The sequence below is a fragment of the Pogona vitticeps genome, chromosome 5, assembly GCF_051106095.1.
Source record: "Pogona vitticeps strain Pit_001003342236 chromosome 5, PviZW2.1, whole genome shotgun sequence".
NCBI lineage: Eukaryota > Metazoa > Chordata > Lepidosauria > Squamata > Agamidae > Pogona > Pogona vitticeps.
In genome coordinates this window covers 179,379,524-179,399,095 of record NC_135787.1, presented here as the reverse complement: position 1 = coordinate 179,399,095, position 19,572 = coordinate 179,379,524, and the positions used below count along the sequence as shown (strand labels likewise).

Here is a 19,572-nt window from a genome sequence, read left to right as displayed (position 1 = left end):
GAAACAAAATTTAAAGGGAGGAAGCGCGCACGCACGCACGCACGCACGCACACACACACACAAACACAAACACACACACACACACACACACACACACACACAAGCCTATCATCTCTTTTTGCCCAGTCACTGCCAGCCAATTTCCGCTTTGAAAGCCTAAAAACTGAGATCATATTGGGAGTGAGAGACCTTGCCTGAAATCAAAATTAAATAGAATGGGCCTTTCCTTAATTCAGAAAGAGGGTCAAAAGTGGCCAACTAGTTTGCTTCCTTTTCTTCTCCTTTTTTAAAAAAGGCAGCAGCCTCCTTCACTCCAGGCACAAACTATCACTTCTGGAATTAATTAAAACCAAGACAGCCAAAAGTTTCCTCCAAACTGTTAGGAAATGACCCACTCCACCCTGCACTGTGGGATCTTAGGGTAATACTCTGGCAAAACCTGCCTCCGCCTGGACCCCTTCCTCAAAGGCAACCATGCCAGGCGCTCCGCAGAAGGTGAGACGGCTCTGCGCTTCTCAGCCGGCTCTGCTATCAATAAACGGGGCGTCTTTTAACTTGGAAATAGATCTTTTTGGTAACAGCCGCCCTGGTAGTCAGGAAATGCGCACGGGGATCGAGGAGGGTGCCAGAGGAGAAGAAGAGCGATGGACGGGACAGACCGCGGAGGGGAAAGAAGAGCGGGGGTGGGGGGGGTGGGAGGGGAAAGAACCGGGCAGTGCGAAGTAGCATCTATTCAACTGGGAAGAGGTGGAGGGGTGGGATGAGCTTTTCAGCCAGTTTTCCTCCCCCCCCCCCCTCCGTTTCTTTCTCTACTTCGCGGTCCTTTTCGAAAGATCTTTCCTGCAAAGAGAACTTCGGACCAGCAAAGGCGCCGAGCCCACCGGGCGCGCAGGGCATTTTCCCAGGAGGGAACTGGAAAGAGGGCTTCCCAGCGCGCACTCCTCCTCCTCGCCCAGAGGAAACTCTCACGTGCGTTTTCTCTCTCTCTGTCTCTCTCTCTCTCGGGGGGGGGGCGCGGATTTCGGGAGAGATTTCCCGTGCCCCGATGATCCTTCTTCTTCTTCTTCTTCTTCTTCTTCTTCTTCTTCTTCTTCTTCTCCCTCCACCCCACCTCCTGCAAAGGACAAAGAAGCCGGAGAAGAGCAGGCAGAGCCCGCCCGCCGGGTCACTCACCACCAGGAGCTGGCCGCGGCCAGGAGCTGCGTGCAGCCGCAGAGGAGACCCAGGCTGAGGAGGAGCCGCGTCCCGGGCATGGTGCGCTTTCCGCGGCTCCCGCGTCTTTGCCCGGCCAGGCTGGGAGGCATCAGGGCTCCCTGCAAGACAAGGAGGGAGGGGAGGGGAGAGGAGTCAGCCTCGGGGGGGGGGGTGGAGGGAGGAGGGAGGGCCGAGGAAGAGAGGGGAAGGGGGTCCGGCGACCGGGGGGGGGGGGAGAGAGGGGAGGGAGGAGGGGATCTCAGGAGGGAAGCTCGCCGCTGCGCGCCCGCCCGCCCGCCTCCCTCCCTCCGCACTCGCCCCCGCCGGCCCACAAAGGCCTCCTCCCGCCAGTCCCCGGGCAGGAGCCTTTCGGCAATCGCTGGCCTCCCGAACGGTGGCTTTCCCGCTCCGATAGGCGTCTCGGACGTCCCGGCGAGGGGAAAGGGGGGCTCGGTGCCTCCAGGCAGGCAGGGGCACACACACACACACACACACACACACACACACGGAGCTGGGCACTGGGTTGTCCTCCTCAGAGAAGGAGTGCACAAAAGGCACAGCGACCAGTCACACTTTGCACACGCTCAGAGGCACTGGGTGACCGGGGAAAACTCCTCACATTCTTCCTGACCAGGGCTCAATGAGAGGGATAATATCTATATATCAAAGGAAGAAGGTTCTAAGTTAGGCACTACCTCTATGGGATCTCTAACAGGTTGTAACTACAGCAAGCTTTCAGTTTCTCCAAGACAATCAAAGCTGATGGAAAACTTGAGGCTCGGGCAGAAAGTTCCCAGACTGGGCCTGATGTGAGTTCACCTTATGTGTAACATCATAGTGACCCAATGACGGTACTGCCTAACCCAGATCTTTGCAGCTATGAATGGATCCCGTGACTATTTTTGTCTTTACATCAAAGGATGTGTGTGAGGGAGACAGGTCGGTCCGAAAGGGAGGCCTGGCAACCTGTGAGAAGGGCAAGGTTGGAAAAGGAAGCTTCAGAAGAGTGAAATGCTTTCAGCAATGGTCTTGCAGCAAGCTTTCCAGTTACAGCTTTCCTTTTGCCACAGGAGCTGAAATGTCAAGTACTGTAAATGCAAAGGGTGGCCTGGCTGACACAAAACAAATTCCAGTATCCCAACCAGGGTGGCATCTTTAGTAGGACAAATAATTCAGCTTTCGGGATTGCTCTAATAAAGATCTGGCAATAACGGTGGCGGTTATAACTGCGTAACTCGTTGCCATTTGTCCTTCTTTTTCTTTGTCCCTGGCATTAGTATAGCTAGCGGGGCCCTTGACGTTGGCTTTCAGCCTGAGCAAGAAGTAGAGGTGGGCGTCATGTTATGCAAGGTGAGTTGGGTGAAGAGGGCACTTTCCACCCATTCTAGAGATCCACACATAGGTGAACACGGAACTTGGGAAGCAGATCCAGTACTACCTGACACTCAACAAATCTCAGAGGTTTTCTGATCGTTATTACTATGCATATCACAGGGTTCAGCACTGCCAGTAATGAAAACGACAAAGAGCCTTGTGTGGACCAACCCTAGGGGAGGGGGCAGGCTCACTCAGAAACTTCAGGAGAGCACTTCCTGTCTTGATCCTGGGCCCCCTCTGCCTTAAACGTTAACATATTTTCTACAGAATAAGCTTTCATGGGCTATGTCCACTCATTAAATGCATACAGGCTCGGAGGCTAGTCCTACCCACTCAAACAAGGCCCACAAGCCGGGCTGTTGAAAGAAAAGCAGACCAAACTATTGGTGATACATTTAGGGCTGTAATCCAGAAGCTAAACCACCTTGGACGCTCAGGATGTTAAGATCAACAACACATTTGGGAATTGCATGTAAAGTAAGAGTTATGTCCTGAAGAATGCTTTCAGCATTGCACTTACATCAGTCCTGACTATCAATAGAGGAAAGAAAGGAGGAGCAGGAAGAAGAGGAAGAGTACACTGAAGTGGGAACAAGAAAGCTCTTCCCCTTTCTTTCATGGCTAATCATCAATTCCAACCCAAATACATATACAGACAAAGAAGCTGTTAAGATCTCTCTACAATTTGCTTACTTTCCTTCAAAGACTTCCAACTCTCAGTGCTGAATTTGTGGCAAGAGCTCACTAAAATATCTAAATCCTGTAGAAAGAAGAAAGTGCATCTTAGTTTCTGCAGTGTCTTTCTCCCATGCAAAAATCTGAACAGTTTAGACTTGTTGGGTGTGTGTGTGTTTAAAAATTAACTAGTGAGGGGAAAAAGGCTTTCATAGGTTATTTTCTGTTTGTTCTGACTAAAAGGAACATCCTTTTCTCAAGAATGCTGCAGAACAATTTGCCTCCCTAAGCCTCACTGAACATTATTTTTTTTAAAAAAAAATCATCATAGTGTATGGTTCTATGTGCTTCATCAGAAGTGGAACATAATCTGCAGGAGCCTATGCAAGAATAAAACAATGAGTCTTCAAAATGCCAGAAAAAGATTTGATGCTGTTCTTGCTGCAGCGGTCTAGCATGGCTACCTCTCTGGAACCTGAAGCTCCATGCATATGTAAGCAAAGGAAAGCAGGTGGTGCTGCATCCTTTGTGATATCTGACAGAGAGCAGGCAAAATCACACCATTTCTAACTGGAAATAAATCTAGTCCTGACGGTCAAAAATACTGTAAAAATCATGAATTTCAATTTGCAGTGGCTGCTGCACCAAGAGACATGGGGTGCAACAATGTTTACCACCTGTTTCACAATCTCATCAGTGCTGGACTTGAACTATGATTTTTTTAAAAAGAGCATTAATTATTTTGGACTTTTGGAGAATATTTCCCTGGATCTTTGACCTGCTTCAGCAACAAGCAACCACCGCTCCTCCAAAAAGGGGAGTTGGAAGTGATTCCAAGGGAGACTAAAGGGATTCATGCATATTCCTCTTTCATGAACAGCAGCCCTAAGTGGTGACTTGCTGTTCATGAAGAATGTTCAACTTTTCCAAGGCTTTTGCGAGTAGAAATTCCTCACTCCATAAAGCCCACAACACTTTAGAACAATCCTTTCCAACCTCGTGTCTTCCAAATGCTTCGAACTATAATTTGCACAATCTCACACCAAGAAGAAGAGAAAGGCTGCTTTAGGGTCTTTGTTGCGCAGGAGATTAATTTTATCACATAATTTATTTTATTTGAATTTTATCCCACCTTTCCCCTGTAGTGGAGACCCAAGATAACATACAAAAAACCCTGAAAATCAACAATTACTTAAAGTTAATTCATTATGTTTAAAACTATTTTATAAATAAATAAATCTCAGTTTCCTCCTGGATCCTTAAAACCCCTTCCTAAAGTGGTTTTTTTTCATCTGCCAATGAAAGGAATGAGGGAAGGGGCCAAGCCCAAGCCAGACCTCCTGAGGATAGGAGTGCCATGCCCTAGGATCAGCCACAGAAATAGTTCTCTCTCAGGTCCTCATCAGACATACTTATGAGAGTGGGCTGATCCCATTAGATCCCACCCTCCTTTTTTGGTCCTTGTGTTTTTTAAAAAATATGTAAATATTGTCATGTGCAAATGTTGAGCCTGAGATAGTTCAGACTCCTATTTAGTGGTTCAGAAAACAGTCTGGTTTGGCTGAAATAAAATCAAAATCTGTTTACCATTAACTATCATAGTTGATAATTGCCATCCACAAATTACCTTTTATGTTAATTAGAATTTAATGACATTGCTGACACAGTAGTACCTTAGGAGTGGATTGATTATTCCTACCAAATTTCAGCCAAGTAAATACACAGAATTTTGTGCTACTGAAGAGAGTTTCATTTCTTAGGACTACAAAAAGCCACTGCCATAGTGAAGAGAGATAGAACTGGGTTACATGTCCAAAAGGTCTGATTAGGAATGAGGCAGCTTCACACAAGTATAGAAGATTATGGGAAATCTAATTCACATTAAAATAGTTTTTTAGTGTGCAGCTCTTCTCCCCTTGGAGAAAGAGTCAGCTCAAGGGAAGATCCCAAGCTATTTAATGTTAGCCCGTTAGGGGGCACTCCAGAAATACTGGATCCTCTTCCTGTGTCTGGTAGAGACAATTCGCAGCGGCAGGTGTGCAATGTAGGGTCTAGCGAGGGCGGATCAAAGGAAGAAAACTTCAGCCTTTGTTATGCAGAACTGTCCCGGAAATTATCATGCCTCTGCAGTCAGAGACTAACAACTTCCCCACAGCAGCTCCTCCTCAAAATAAACCTTGTCTTCAAAAGTATTCTCTGTAATAACACACACACACACACTGGCAAGCCCATCCCTCCTTCCAATCCTGAGGGTGCGAGGTCTTGCATGTGTGAGCAACTGGCTGTGGAGAAAGCAGCCAAGATGGAATAGAGATAGGGCTGGCACCGTAACCTGAACCTAATGGGTTTATGTGGGGGGCAGTTGGCTCAGGTGAGAGGAAAGTTTCAAAGGCACCTCTTATCCAAACATCAGACTGGGCAAGCATAGCCAGAGACCTTGCAGCACCACCTCCTAATGCCACCTCCGCTCTCCACCCTGGCAATCTATAAATTGGCCCAAGGCGATACTTACAACAATAAAAAAATATAGTGACTTCCTCAAAGCCAGTTGGAGGGAGCCAAGCGGAAATGGAGAACTCCAGCCACAGCATTCATCCCAAGGCATGAAGCATCAGAATATCACAGAATCCACAAACAAAGGGCGGGAAAGCACAACTTGTGGCCAAGCTCCCTTGGTCCCTAAGTGTTGCTCCAGTAGGTCTCCTGAAACACCTCACACCTGCAGCTGCTGGATTCCTTCCCCTTCTATTTTCCTACAGATTCCATACAGAGCATTCTTTGCACATGGCTGCTAGCAGTAAACTGAAAATTAAATCTGTTATCGGGATTAGCTTTTCTAGAGGGGTGATGAACTGAAGGTACCCCACTCCATCTCAGAGAGGAAACAGTACTGCTGGTATAGGTGTGCCCATGTGTCTGGGCAGCCCTTGACCTCCTCCATCGGCTCACATGACATGCAATCCGTATCACCCAAACCATCTTACACCCTGCTAAGTGGGGTTTACTAGATGAACATAAGAGCACTGCTAGATTAAACCAAATAAAGACCTATCTTGTCCAGTGTTCTATTCTCACAGTGACCAACCAGTTACTCACAGGAAACATGCAAGCAATACACGAGTGGCCCAAAAGCACCCAGCAGCTAATTTATAGTTCTTCACGTACCAGAAGTAATACATGACTATAATGACCAGCGGTGGTGAAACTACTGCTCTCCTTCTGCTCTCTGTAAATATTATCCAAGCTTCATTCTACTTGGTACTTGAGATCATGTATGCATACGGAGAGTCGCCACAAAGGCTTTCCCCCTTTCCTTCTTTTTACATTACTTCCTGCAAAGTGGTTACAGATGAGCTCCGTGGCCACAGTGTTGTGGTATCAAGCAGGGTTGCTGCAGGTTCAAATCTACTGTTTGTCCTCCACACTTTCTGGTCTACCACCAGACCAGTCACATTCCAAGGTATGCAAGTAATGATCAGATAACCTCGTAAGCACCAGGGGGGACCATGAATCACCAAGCTCAGTGTCTCAGAGGTTCCTAAAGCAGTTTTCTTTCAAAAAATTCCCACCGGCAGCTTTTCAAAAAATTCCCACCGGCAGCTATATGCCTGTTTGTTTGCTTTCTTTCCTTCACTGCCTTAGTTATGCTATAGTTGCTGCTCCTGTTGGCCTGTTACACCTGACAGACAGATGTGAGGTTTTTCCAGACCCATAAGGAGCCTTGGGACAAAAAAAATGCCTTGCTGTGCTGACCAGGATTTCTGGGAGTTGCAGTACAAGAACGTTGAGGGACCCAAGTTTGAGAACCGCTGAGTCTATCCTGTTCATTATGTCTGCTTGCTAGACGAGGGAAACAATGCATTTTTGTTGGTTCTTCCCCTCTTTTTTGTTTTAAAGAACTAATGGGTAAAATGGAAAATACTGTCAGCTGGTCTAGAGAGGAAGCAAGCCGCTTGTGGATGAATGGTTTTTCCATGACAAATGCCAGATCTGCAGAGGTGGGATAATATAACTGAAAATGACTACCAGCCAGGTACAGCATCTCTGTGCACATATATCCTTACAGACCCAAGGGTGAAGCACTAGATAGGTAAAAATGTTTTATTTACACAAGGATTTACCTCTTGATTTACTTTGTTTCTGTGCTTGTTTGATAGAATTATTACAGCCATGTTAAAATGGCATAATTCTATTGCCATTTTGTTGCTATTTCGATTATTTCTGTTTATAAGAATCTCTATGAACTTCTTTTGGAGTAAGGGCTTATAAGTGCCTGATCCAAAGCCTGGAATCAGGCTAAATAAAATGCCTGAAGCCCTTTTCTATATCACATTTAAGGGGCCCCACAGAACCATTCAAATTTGATATGTGGTAACCTTGTGTCTTTTTTAAGAGCTCCTTACGATCCATAGCTTACTCAGCTTGAGAACCTATGCATTTTTCCCTGCCTGCAATATTACAAATCAACAACCTTATAGCTGCATAAACATGTATAATGTGGTAGAGTCATTCTAAAGGTGTGCTTAACTTGGGTTGTATCAATATTTGTGCCAGTGCAATGTCATAGAACTTGATGCTCACAATTTTGAGTCATGTACATCATATTTTATTTCCCTGCCAATTCCAAGGAAACTTTTAAAAAACCCTGTCAAGTAGGATGAACTGAGAAATAGCAAATTCCCTATGCTGAGGATGAACTTCTATGTAAAACCAGTGGTGAATCAAAGCATGGTTTAGGAACGTAGTGCCTACATGGATTTATTTCTACATACTATTAACTGTAATCAACATGTATCTTTGGCCTCTGCATTGACTTTTTAACCTTCCACAAAGAAAGACGCCTCCATTTTGCATCCCATAAGCTCCCATAGTTATTGATTCATTGTACATATTTTATATTTTTGATGTTTTAATATTTTATTTTGATGTTTTATTACTCACAGAACTTTGGTTGTTGTACAGTCCAGAAGAGTAATACATACATAAATTTTAAAAGTTAGTGTTTCATTTTTCACGGAACAACTAATTATACTTAAACCTGTGGAACAAGAAAATGCCATTGCTCTTGATCTATATATCCTATCTAGCAATCTGTCTAATACACACACTAAAGATATTGTGCTGCAAGCAACAAATAGATAGCTATCTGCCCCCAAAATTTTATCATTGGGAAGAGATAGCAGGGCACTGGGTGAAGAAGGGGAGGAACAGTAACTAATGAACATTAGCAACTGCCCTTAGTTTAGCTTCCCTGCAATTGGGGATCACATCAATGTGATTAAGGGGGGGGGACAATAGCCTTCTGTTTTACTAAAAACATCTGAATGCCTAATAGCTAGAAAAATAAAACACTGTTAATATTAAAAAGGCATTTCAGGAAGACATGCCAACACAACTGTTTAGGATTGGATGCCAAAAATTTAAGAATACAGGAATTACCAGTGTGGGTTGAAGCAGCTGTGCTTCTGTTCCATTACAGAGTCTCAGTTCTGTCAAGGGCCAGTAGAAGGATTCCAACCTCTCTCATAGTTCATGTATCATCCCTCACATAGGAATGAAAGTCTGAAGCACAGAAGAATTGCTGTTCTGAGACCATCTTTTTCTCTTCCCTTTCACATGTATGCGTGTGTGCCATCAAGTCAATTCTGATTTTGGAGACCCTTTTGAGAATTTTCTAGGTGGAGAAGACGCAGAAGTGGTGTAGCATTCCCTTCATTTCGGGGCGCCCTAGGGCTATGCAGGTGGGTTATGATTATACAGGCTGGCTCTTCTCCCTGGAGGCACAGTGGAGAACTGAACTCCCAACCTCTGGCTCTACAGCCAGGTATCTAAATCACTGCGCTATCCAGCCAGCAGGTCCATATTGTCTTTCCCAATTATCTTAGTGATATACTATGGTATTGCCTTTTGGGGCTTTCAGCAGCTAGCTCTGTTCATATGAGCTATGATGTTCTTTGCCAACAATGCCCTTCTGCACCCTACATAGAACAAACTGGACAATTTATGTGTAAAAGAATTAATGAACATAAATCTGACACCAGGAATGGCAATTCATAAAAACCTGTTTCAGAGCATTTCAGTCTAACTGAACATCCTTTGGATGACTTGAAAGCCATTGTTCGGGGGTGGGGGCACCCTGCTGTGTAACAAGACTTCAAAGAGAAACAGCTGAGATAAGATATATATGGATGCTGGAGACCTACTTATTCATCCAGCAATGTATGAATAGGATTTAAGCTGGGTAGTGATGAAGCTAAGAATATACAAAGTACAGTAGTCTCCTGGATCACACCAAAGCATGGATTACAGTGGTGCCTCGCACAACGGGCGCCTTGTAGAGTGATGAATCCGCTCTACGAGGCCGGTTTTGCGATCGCAAATGCGATCGCAAAACAGTGCCCGCATAGGGCAAAAATCGCAGAGCGAAGGTCGGTAAGCAGTTTGCTTACCGACCTTCGCTTTGTGACCTGACGATCAGCTGGTCGGTGGGTCCAAAATGGCCGCTGGAACAGCCGAAATGGCCGCGCACAGCGTTTTTGCGCCCTCGGTAAACGAGGGGAGGGCACGAAAACGCTGTGTGCGGCCATTTTGGCTGTTCCGGCGGCCATTTTGGACCCGCCCACCAGCTGATCCGCGGTCGCGCTGCAGCCGAAATGGCCGCGCGCAGCGTTTTCGCGCCCTCCCCTCGCTTAACGAAGGCGCGAAAATGGCTGCCGGACCCGGAAAAGCATCGCTGTACGGTGAGTTTTTGACCACTTGGAACGCATTAAACGCTGTTTAATGCGTTCCAATGGCTTTTTTTGATCCGTACAGCGATGCTTTCACACAGCGAGGGTTAATCCGCAACGGATTAACCTCGCTGTGCGAGGCACCACTGTACATGGTATCTACTCCATCAAATAGGAGTTGTGTGGAAAGCATAAGGGGAGTCAGCATCACAGCAATCTTATGCAGAGCCACCAGAAATATGTCTAACTCCAGACTAAGGTTCACTTCCACAAAAACCCATAATTCCCCACCCCATGTCTTCTTCTTGTTGTTGTTGTTGTTTAGTCTAGTCATGTCTGACTCTTCGTGACCCCATGGACCAGAGCACGCCAGGTCCTCCTGTCTTCCACTGCCTCCTGGATTTGGGTCAAATTCATGTTGCTTGCTTCGATGACACTGTCCAACCATCTCATCCTCTATCATCCCCTTCTCCTCTTGCCCTCACACTTTCCCAGCATCAGGGTCTTTTCCAGGGAGTCTTCTCTTCTCATCAGATGGCCAAAGTATTGGAGCCTCAGCTTCAGGATCTGTCCTTCCAGTGAGCACTCAAGGTTGATTTCCTTGAGAATGGATAGGTTTGTTCTCTTTGCAGTCCAGGGGACTCTCAAGAGTCTCCTCCAGCACCACAATTCAAAAGCATCAATTCTTTGGCAGTCCGCCTTCTTTATGGTCCAACTCTCACTTCCATACATCACTACAGGAAGTGTAGTTGGCAAGGTGGTGTCTCTGCTTTTTAAGATGCTGTCGAGGTTTGTCATCACTTTCTTCATAAGAAGCAGGCGTCTTTTAATTTCAGGGCTGCTGTCACCATCTGCAGTGATCATGGAACCCAAGAAAGTAAAATCTGTCACTGCCTTCATATCTTCCCCTTCTATTTGCAAGGAGGTGATGGGACCAGTGGCCATGATCTTAGTTTTTTGTTTTTTGATGTTGAGCTTCAGACCATTTTTTGCACTCTCCTCTTTTATCCTCATTATGAGGTTCCTTAATTTCTCCTCACTTTCTGCCATCATAGTGGTATCATCTGCATATCGGAGGCTGTTGATCTTTCTTCTGGCAATCTTAATTCCGGTTTGGAATTCCTCCAGTCCTGCCTTTTCCATCATGTATTCTGCATATAAGTTAAATAAGCCGGGGGACAATATACAGCCTTGTCATACTCCTTTCCCAATTTTGAACCAATAGTAGACCCAATTTCTACTAAACTCCATAAAATAAATGCCTAGTGACAATTAAAGCAATTTTTAAATGTGGTGTTGGCATCCATCTGCTAAACTCTTTCCACACCTAGAAGGCAAAGAGCCAGATTTTCCATTACATATTTTCCCTTCCAAAATATTTTCATATACATTAGAAACATCACAAAATACAGCTTCTGCATTTTGTGTGGATCCAGTCAATCACATCTCAAAAAGTTCTGGGTTATTACTTAAAGGAGCTTCTCTTGGCAAGTATCTCTGGCTACTTCACAATTCTGTTTGGCTTCCTTTATCTGGAGTTTTAATTTGTTCTTCTCTCATTGCGCACTCCGACTAAGACTCCTATCAGCATTGCAAGTTTGGATATAAGCATAATCATAAAGATTTTGGTGGGGGGGGTTGCCCAAGGTCTCCTAAGATACTGCTTTGGACTAGATATTTATAGGGCAGGAGACAGGATTCTGTCAAATTTAAGTGCACTGCCAATTTTAGAATGTGACCTAATGGCTGAAAATATACAGATGGCTCTGTTCCAAACAGGCAAAGTTAATCATTACAAAGAGCAACTACACATATTGCAGCAGCTTAGTGTGAAGAAATTAAATCCTTAGAACAACCTAACCCTATTTCCTTTGGTATCTTTCAATGCCTTATGACTTCATCTGACTAAAAGTCACATTATAAAATACAAACCTAAATGAAAAGTTGGTTTTCATTGATGCGTAGTGAAACATTTCAACCTAACAGGAAAGAAGTCCAGTTGCCATGACTCAACTTCCAGTTATCCTCACCTGCATGACTGAGAATCTTCACAGATATATTTGTTTACTAAAATTTGTCCAACAAACCTTTGTTATACAATCCAGGTTTATGTCCATTTGTCTCACCATGGTTCAGAGACTCCAACTTTCTCTGCTCCCAGAGAGTTTCTTTCATGTCTCTGCATAGCAAACAGGCACATCATCTCTCTAGAACTGCCTAGCCAGAATGGCATCCTCTTGATAAGCTCTAAGAAAGGAAGGATGGGAAGTTTGAAACCACATAGAGTGCAAGGTTTTGATTTTTATTCCTTCAATGGCCAGAAGAGATGAAAAAAAATTACAATCGTATTGCGATACTGGGAAAAGCAACATTGTGAATATTAATTAAACAGAAGCAGAAGGACAGGAACAGAAGCATAACCAGGAGGGAGAAAATGAAAACAGTCATAGTGTTGCAATCCAGCAAAGGCAGGTTGGGACTAGAGAAGATGGACTGGAATAAACTACTAAGAAAACTATTTGGCATTTGTAAAATATCTTCCATAATGTTTTTTAAAAATAGTTTTATGAATACTGGGCAAATACTGTATTTTCTTTTATTTACAGGAAAAGTGATATTTATTTCCTCAATTTATTATGTTAAGTAAGAAAGTGAAGCTTGTGTTTTGGATTAAAAGCAAAAAAAAAAAAATGGGGATGGCGAGATCAAGATAATCATTCAAATGAGCATTTCCCAGGATTCATCTACTGAGCTGAATTATAGTTAAGGAACAGTTTAAGGACTGAAGATGACATTACAGTGGAGTTAACTTGGGAATTGAGAAGGAAAACATATTAGAAGCTTCTGTATAATAGACAGCATTACTATGCTCTGCCTAAAAGCAGGCAACTAACAGCCCTGCTGGCAGACATTCGCAGCAGCTGGAAAGTTAGTTTTGATTCCATAATAGTTGAGTCTGTGCCCAATCACCCACGGTTTCATTGGTGAATTTTTTTTAAAAAAAAAAGGTTGAATGGGAAACAGGAACAAGGAGAAGAGTCTAACCCAGCCATTACAGGCACACTATACACCAATATTCCACACTCCTCCTAAGTCTCACTAATTTCATCATGAAATATTTAGGCTGCAGCCGCATACATTCTTACTTGGGAAGAGTGTATAAAACTTTAATGAACCATACTACTGAGAAAAAAGTGCATAGGATTGCTCTGGACAGCACATACCTAACTTTCCCACTGAGATCTAATATCATATAAATGTGTTCCAATTTAGCTGGATTGCACCATATGTTATTCTTATCTTTTTATTTCACTTAACCAAAATAGTTCCCAAAGCTGCTGCAATATGTTATATAAAAGCCTCTCTTACACTGAATAAGTATGGAGAAAAAGCAAGAAAGAGCAGAAGCATGCAATATGAATTACAGAAGTCAAAAGAAACAAATAAACCCCAAACGTACAGTCCAGTTGCCAAATTCTAACATGACATGACATTACAGTCTTCTCAATGTGTCCTCAAGATGTTATAGACTACCACCCCTATCAGCCACAGCCAGGACAACAAATATTTTGGGAGTGCGGGGTTCTGGTCGAAATAGCAGACACTAGGATGGGGACAGTTGCAATATGCTATGCGAACCAAGCAATTTGGGTAGCACAGCTATTTTTACAGGTGGTTTATAGAAAGTCATACAATGCATCCATTTTTCCACACATTCTATTTCTATACAAGCAACAAAATGTTTTTATTCAAAATGATATAACACTAGTTAATCCAAGCTTGATCCTTAGTATGATAGGTCAAAAAAAAGAGCAGAGGGTGAAAGAATATCAACCTAAATTGGATGTGTTCTTCTTAAGGAGATGATATATTGTGAGGGTTTGACTTTAGGCTCCAAATTCAATTTAAAGAAATCAGCAGATCCGTGTTGTTTCAAAACAGGTGTGGGATTTATTGGAGGATTAAACAATAAACAGGTATCTGGAACATGATTATGAGTCCTTTCTCCTTCTGCCAACTGGTCCGGAAGGGGCTTCCATTCGTCGAACAAGAACGGATTTCTTTAACTACCGTCCCATGGTCCCTGGAGATCAATTGAGACCCAGCCCTTTACTGTTTGCCTCGTTGTGCCTTCCAGTAAGGGCACGATCTCCTCGTCCAGTTCATCAACCCACAAGATACGTCCATAGGGGTCTCGATTCTCCCAGGGTCTTCCCTGTAGCTCCTTCTCTTCATCTCTCTCACTCTCCATTCTAACCTTTCTCTCCTTTCTCTCTCCACTTGTTCCTTATCCTCTCTCAATCTCCTTCTCCACTCTCTCACCTCTGTTTCCCCCCTAATAAGAAGGTTTAGGGGGAATCTCTACTCTTTTCCTATAGTCTGCCTCCTCCTTTGGTACTCTCAATCTCTCCCATAATCCAGTCCACAGATCCTGTATCCACACCCATTCCCAACCAAGCGGTAACTGCTCTTCTCTCCTCCTTCCCCCCCCCCCCGCTCCTGCTTCAAACTCCATCCTCCATTTTCTTTCCTTTCCCGCCTTTCCTTTGTGAGCCTCCCCTATCCTCACTTTCTGTATATCTTCTGTCAGCTTGCAGAGGTTCTCTGTCCTGCAGAGGTTCCACTGAAGGTTCAGGTATGGGTTTGGAGTCCACTTCCTTATCTCTGTTTTTTTTTATTTATTAAATTACAAAATATAAACCTACTACCACACAGGAAAAAAACACACAATAAAATACAATTACATATCACACAATGCCACCATCATCTTAAGGGCTAGCATTAAACTTAATTCAATCCATTTTATCTCCAAAAAATCATTGTTTCTTCCTTCGGTGTATAGCCCTTCCCTCTCTGAAATACATATTCCAAAAATACATTCCATATTTTCTTAAAATCATTATTTTTGATTGGCCTTTTCTTATTTTCATATCAGTTTATCATTAATTGCCATATCCCATAATTCTCTGTACCATTCCTCTAAACTGAACTGATTAACGTTTCTCCAGTTTCTTGCAAAAATTAATCTTGCTGCTGTAATCATTATTACTATTAAATCCTTATTTTCTTTCAACAATGGATCCTTCCTAGCCAAATTCAATAAAACAATTAACGGGGACATTTGAATATTTAATCCAGTTATTTCACTTATTTCCTTAAAGACTTGATTCCATTCTTGCTTTCTTACTTCACATGGCCACTACATATGTATATCCGTCCCCTTCTCTTTTTCACTCCTCCAACATAGTGATGATACATTTTAATTTATTATGTTTGTTTTTACCTTATCTCTGTTGTTGAGGAGGGATGGCTCTCCAGCTAGTGGGGTATCCCTCTCACTCTCTGTCTCACATGTATATGGGTTAGATTCTAACCAATACAGTGGTGCCTCACTTAATGGGCGCCCCGTTTAACGACGAAACCACATAGCGATTAACTTTTGCGATCACTTTTGCGATCGCATTGCGATGTTTTAAATGGGGAAAAATCGCTTTGTGATGATCGGTACCCTGTTTCGCATACCGATTATCACATAGCGATGATTTTCCCCCAGCTGATCGGCGGTTCCAAAATGGCCGCCGGGTAAAAAAATGGCCACCCGCTGTGTTTAGGGACGGATTCCTCACTTACCAGGCAGCAGAAATGGCCGCCGTATGGAGGATTTTCACTTAAAGGTGAGTCTGAAGCCCATAGGAACACATTGAAGGGGTTTCAATGCATTCCTATGGGCTTTTTAATATCGCATAGCGACGAAATCGCTTTGCAGCTATTTTTGCTGCACCGATTATCGTCGCTATGCGAGGCACCACTGTATTATATTTGTAAGAACATTTAGGCCTTGCTTCTGTTACTGTGGTAATAATTAAGCTGGTTTTCTTCCTCCCTATTTATCTCCTCACTAATAATTGTGAACATTTTGCTCTCTCTCTCTCTCTATTGGCCAGTACCCTGTCCTGTAGCTTTGCCAGCATAGTGGGTATGACATCACTGGTACGGGCAGATTACTGCTATTTAAAAAGTTACTCCTTAGATTTCAGAATCTGCATGATTTCCATGTAATAAGATGAAGTCACATGCAACTTAAAATTGAAGAAGGAACACTTTAAGTAGCAACTCTGCCAATGCCTATCACTTTTGCTACATTAGCGGAGCTGCATAAACAGTTTTATAAACAAACAAACAAACAAACAAACATGCACACACACAAACACGTTCTTTATTTGTTAACAAGACCATTGAAATAACTTGTCAAGTGCTTGTGCTTGCTTTCAAAAATACTAGGCTGAGTTTGTTCACCACTAGAATATAAACTGTGCTGTAAATATTTAATACAGTGTGTCTTGATTTCAATGACCAAAATCCTGTTGCTTGCTGTAGCAAATTGCATTAGAATGGGTCAACTGAATCAGTAAGGATTTAGCGAGTTACCTTCTCCGTAAATTCAATTGATATAAATGGCCCTATTTTAATTGCAACTTACTATGATAAAGTACAGTAAGCTATAGTTAGAGCAAGCCCATTTGAATCAAGAGGAGATGATTGAAATCCCCAGTGATTCAGTGGATCTATTCTAGTGCAATTTCCTATGCTAACAAATAGGATTTTCACCATTATATGATGGGCTATAAATCCAAAACTTTGTGTTGTACTGTTTGTCATGGCCTCAAGGCTGAAAGTAACACTAAGAAGTACTATATAAAAAGAATGAAAACAGGATTAAACATCAAAAAAAGATATGCCAATCATTCCAAAGCACACACAGTCACATATATCTGAAATGTTAGTTTTTCATTTACAGCAATAATGAAAAAGAACAAGATCAAAGAGGAACCATTGGGTAGACTCATAAAAAGCATATTTTACACAAAGTTGCATAACATTATGTTCATTCTCAATAAAATAAAAACAATAACATGTGGTCTGGGAAAATTGCTATAATGGGAACATTGTTCCATAGTAACCCTGTTTTATGTTAGCAGATACCGAATAGATATAAGCCTGGATGTTTTCCATTTTTCCAGCACTGCACCATTACTGAGCATGTAGAAATAATTGTTGCAATGAGTCATTATAGTCAAAATTGCTACCTCAAGGGTAGGATCAATGTCTATTATTTTCTTCTCACATCCCTCTATCAAAACTATATATCAAAACAGTGACACCAAGACCATATAGTGGTTGCTGGACTGCATCAAAGACTGAGCTTCTAGTCCCAACCCAGTCATGGAATGTCACTGGTTGACCTTAGACCAGTCACTGTCTCTCAGCATGGCATTAACTCATAGTTGTTATAAAGATAAAGTGAGAAGGACAGCCATGTATGCCCCCCATTGACTAATAAACAAAATAAATGTCCACCACAGATGGATTGGGTGAAAGTAATGAGGCGAAGGAAGAGGAGGAAGAAGAGGACTTTCACAGTATGTTCACTGCATGGACAAGTACTGTAGAGTACTTTTGAAAACAGTTTTGAGGGAGAAGCAACACAACCACATGGAGGTAATAGTGACTGGCCAGAAGACTCTCTACAGATGACCAATTGTTGCATAACAATTTAAACTACAGTGCCAAAGACAAAGATAATGAAGTTTTAAAATGATCATGTGAATCAGCTCCAGCTGGGAAGAGATCCAGTATTTCTGAGCCCAAATTCAGACAAAGATTTTGCCATTTATTTATTTATTTATTTATTTATTTATTTATTTATTTATTTATTTATTTATTTATTTATTTATTTATTTATTTATTTATTTATTTATTTATTTATACCCCGCCTATCTAGTCATTTCGACCACTCTAGGCGGCCAATTTATCCAATTATTGGATAAATTATCCATTTATCCAATGAATATTGACTATTTATATTTTCACTTTTCCAGGGAATAAATTCAAAGGGGCAAAAAATAAAAATAAAAATCTGGCTGTCAAAATACATTCATAAGCACCTTACATGGAGACTAAGTGGGTGTTAACGCCACACCCTTGAACAGTTTAGCCAGGAGCATCCCACTGATAATACTGACTGGGTAGTAGCCTCAAATGTAAATAAAATGTACATTTTATTCCATTATTATGGCCACACAAGCAGTGTAACTATCTTAAATTAAGTGCAACAATGCAATTCAATCAGCCTCAATTTCTTATCAGTAAACTAACAACTGATTCCTTCACATAACTGCCAATAAATAATCCCTTTGAAGATTAGTATAATTTGGAAAGAAAAAAGGGGAGGAATATGTATATAATAAACTTTGGAGGACAAATAAATATATGATAAATATTTTTATAAAAACTCTATCATTCAAAAACTTCTCATTGGAAAGGAACATCAGTGGCCATCTCTTGGATCTGGATGAGCATCTTGTGAACAGGTGAAAATAATAGTACAATATTTGTAATAAGTACAGTTCACAAAATCTTCCATTCCATACATAGACAGAATAATGCACTGTAAATATTTATATTATATGAATTTATCAAGACTTTGGCTGTAGAATAAATTTGTATTGTATTGTATTGTATGAACAAAGAGTTTTGAATGTAGAAATGTGTACTCATGACTTGATCTTCTAAAGAACTAGACAGGCCCCTTGCAGAGGGAATCAAGAACAGGCCAAAATACAGTGAGACCATTTCAATATATGATATAATTTCAGCAAGCCTATTTCCATGTAAGCATTTGTTGGCTGTTCACACATGACAGAATCTCAGAAGATTAACAGAAATTGATCAGAACAGAATCATCCTTTTTATACATTAGCCCGGTCCAACAAGTTACTGTAGAGGATAGGTTCCACAAATAAAGTTTGGCAATCTGAAATGTAATTCTGGCAACTAGCAGAAAAAGCTTTCTGTGTATTCTACCATAGCAATAATACATTATCTAAAAGCTTTTAACAACACGGTGGGCTAGAGACTGACTTTCGAAACAGGTCCATGCTGTTTATACATGGGTTGGATGGCATGGGATACCACTGACAAGAACCGATTAAGTCCAGACATAACCCTAGCTTACAATTCTGATTTTGCAGGGTGAAAAATCCACAAATTTGCTCCAAAGAAACCACAGTTTAACAATACAATGGAACAAAACCAGATACATTGCTTTTGCTCCCCTCTTTTTAAAACCCCCTCATCAGGCAGTGGATACAAAAGGGACACACTTTAGGGGACTACAAAAAAGAGAGGTCTGTATGGAACAGGACGTGAGAAAGCCAAGTGCTGCTGTCCACTAGAAACAATGAGTGGTTATGTCCACATCCCTTGGAGTGTCTGAACCCTTGATAGGAGACTTAAGGGTCAGGATCTCAATGACTGCAAATTATTCCTATAGTGTAAACTTAACAATTTAAGACAGACAAAGCTGTAAAGTGCTTGTGATGTTTGATCCTAACAAATCGTACAATTTCTTAACTAACATTAATGTCATTATGTTACATGGTGCATCTCTCAAGGGTTGGTGGTTGATACGGCTTGTTTGCCCAATAGTCTGAAAAATGTTGCTCAGGTCATAAGTGAAGCATTGAAATGAGCATCTCTATGATAAACTATACCAATAACATACACTTTGGCTATTCCATCTGTCTTCTGAAAAATT

At 42.1% G+C, this 19,572-nt stretch overlaps 1 protein-coding gene across 2 annotated transcripts in view; it reads right to left on the bottom strand.

Annotated features, from left to right (window-relative positions):
- WNT5B (Wnt family member 5B) overlaps nt 1–19,572 on the bottom strand; it is a 115,235-nt gene that overhangs the window by 26,067 nt on the left and 69,596 nt on the right. Inside the window, exon 2 of one of the 2 annotated variants that reach the window (XM_072999843.2) lies at nt 1,174–1,313. In XM_072999843.2, coding sequence (XP_072855944.1) covers nt 1,174–1,304 — 131 coding nt within the window. In that variant the 5' untranslated portion in view covers nt 1,305–1,313. The remainder of the gene's footprint in view (nt 1–1,173; nt 1,314–19,572) is intronic. The other variant, XM_072999844.2, reaches the window with a different exon arrangement.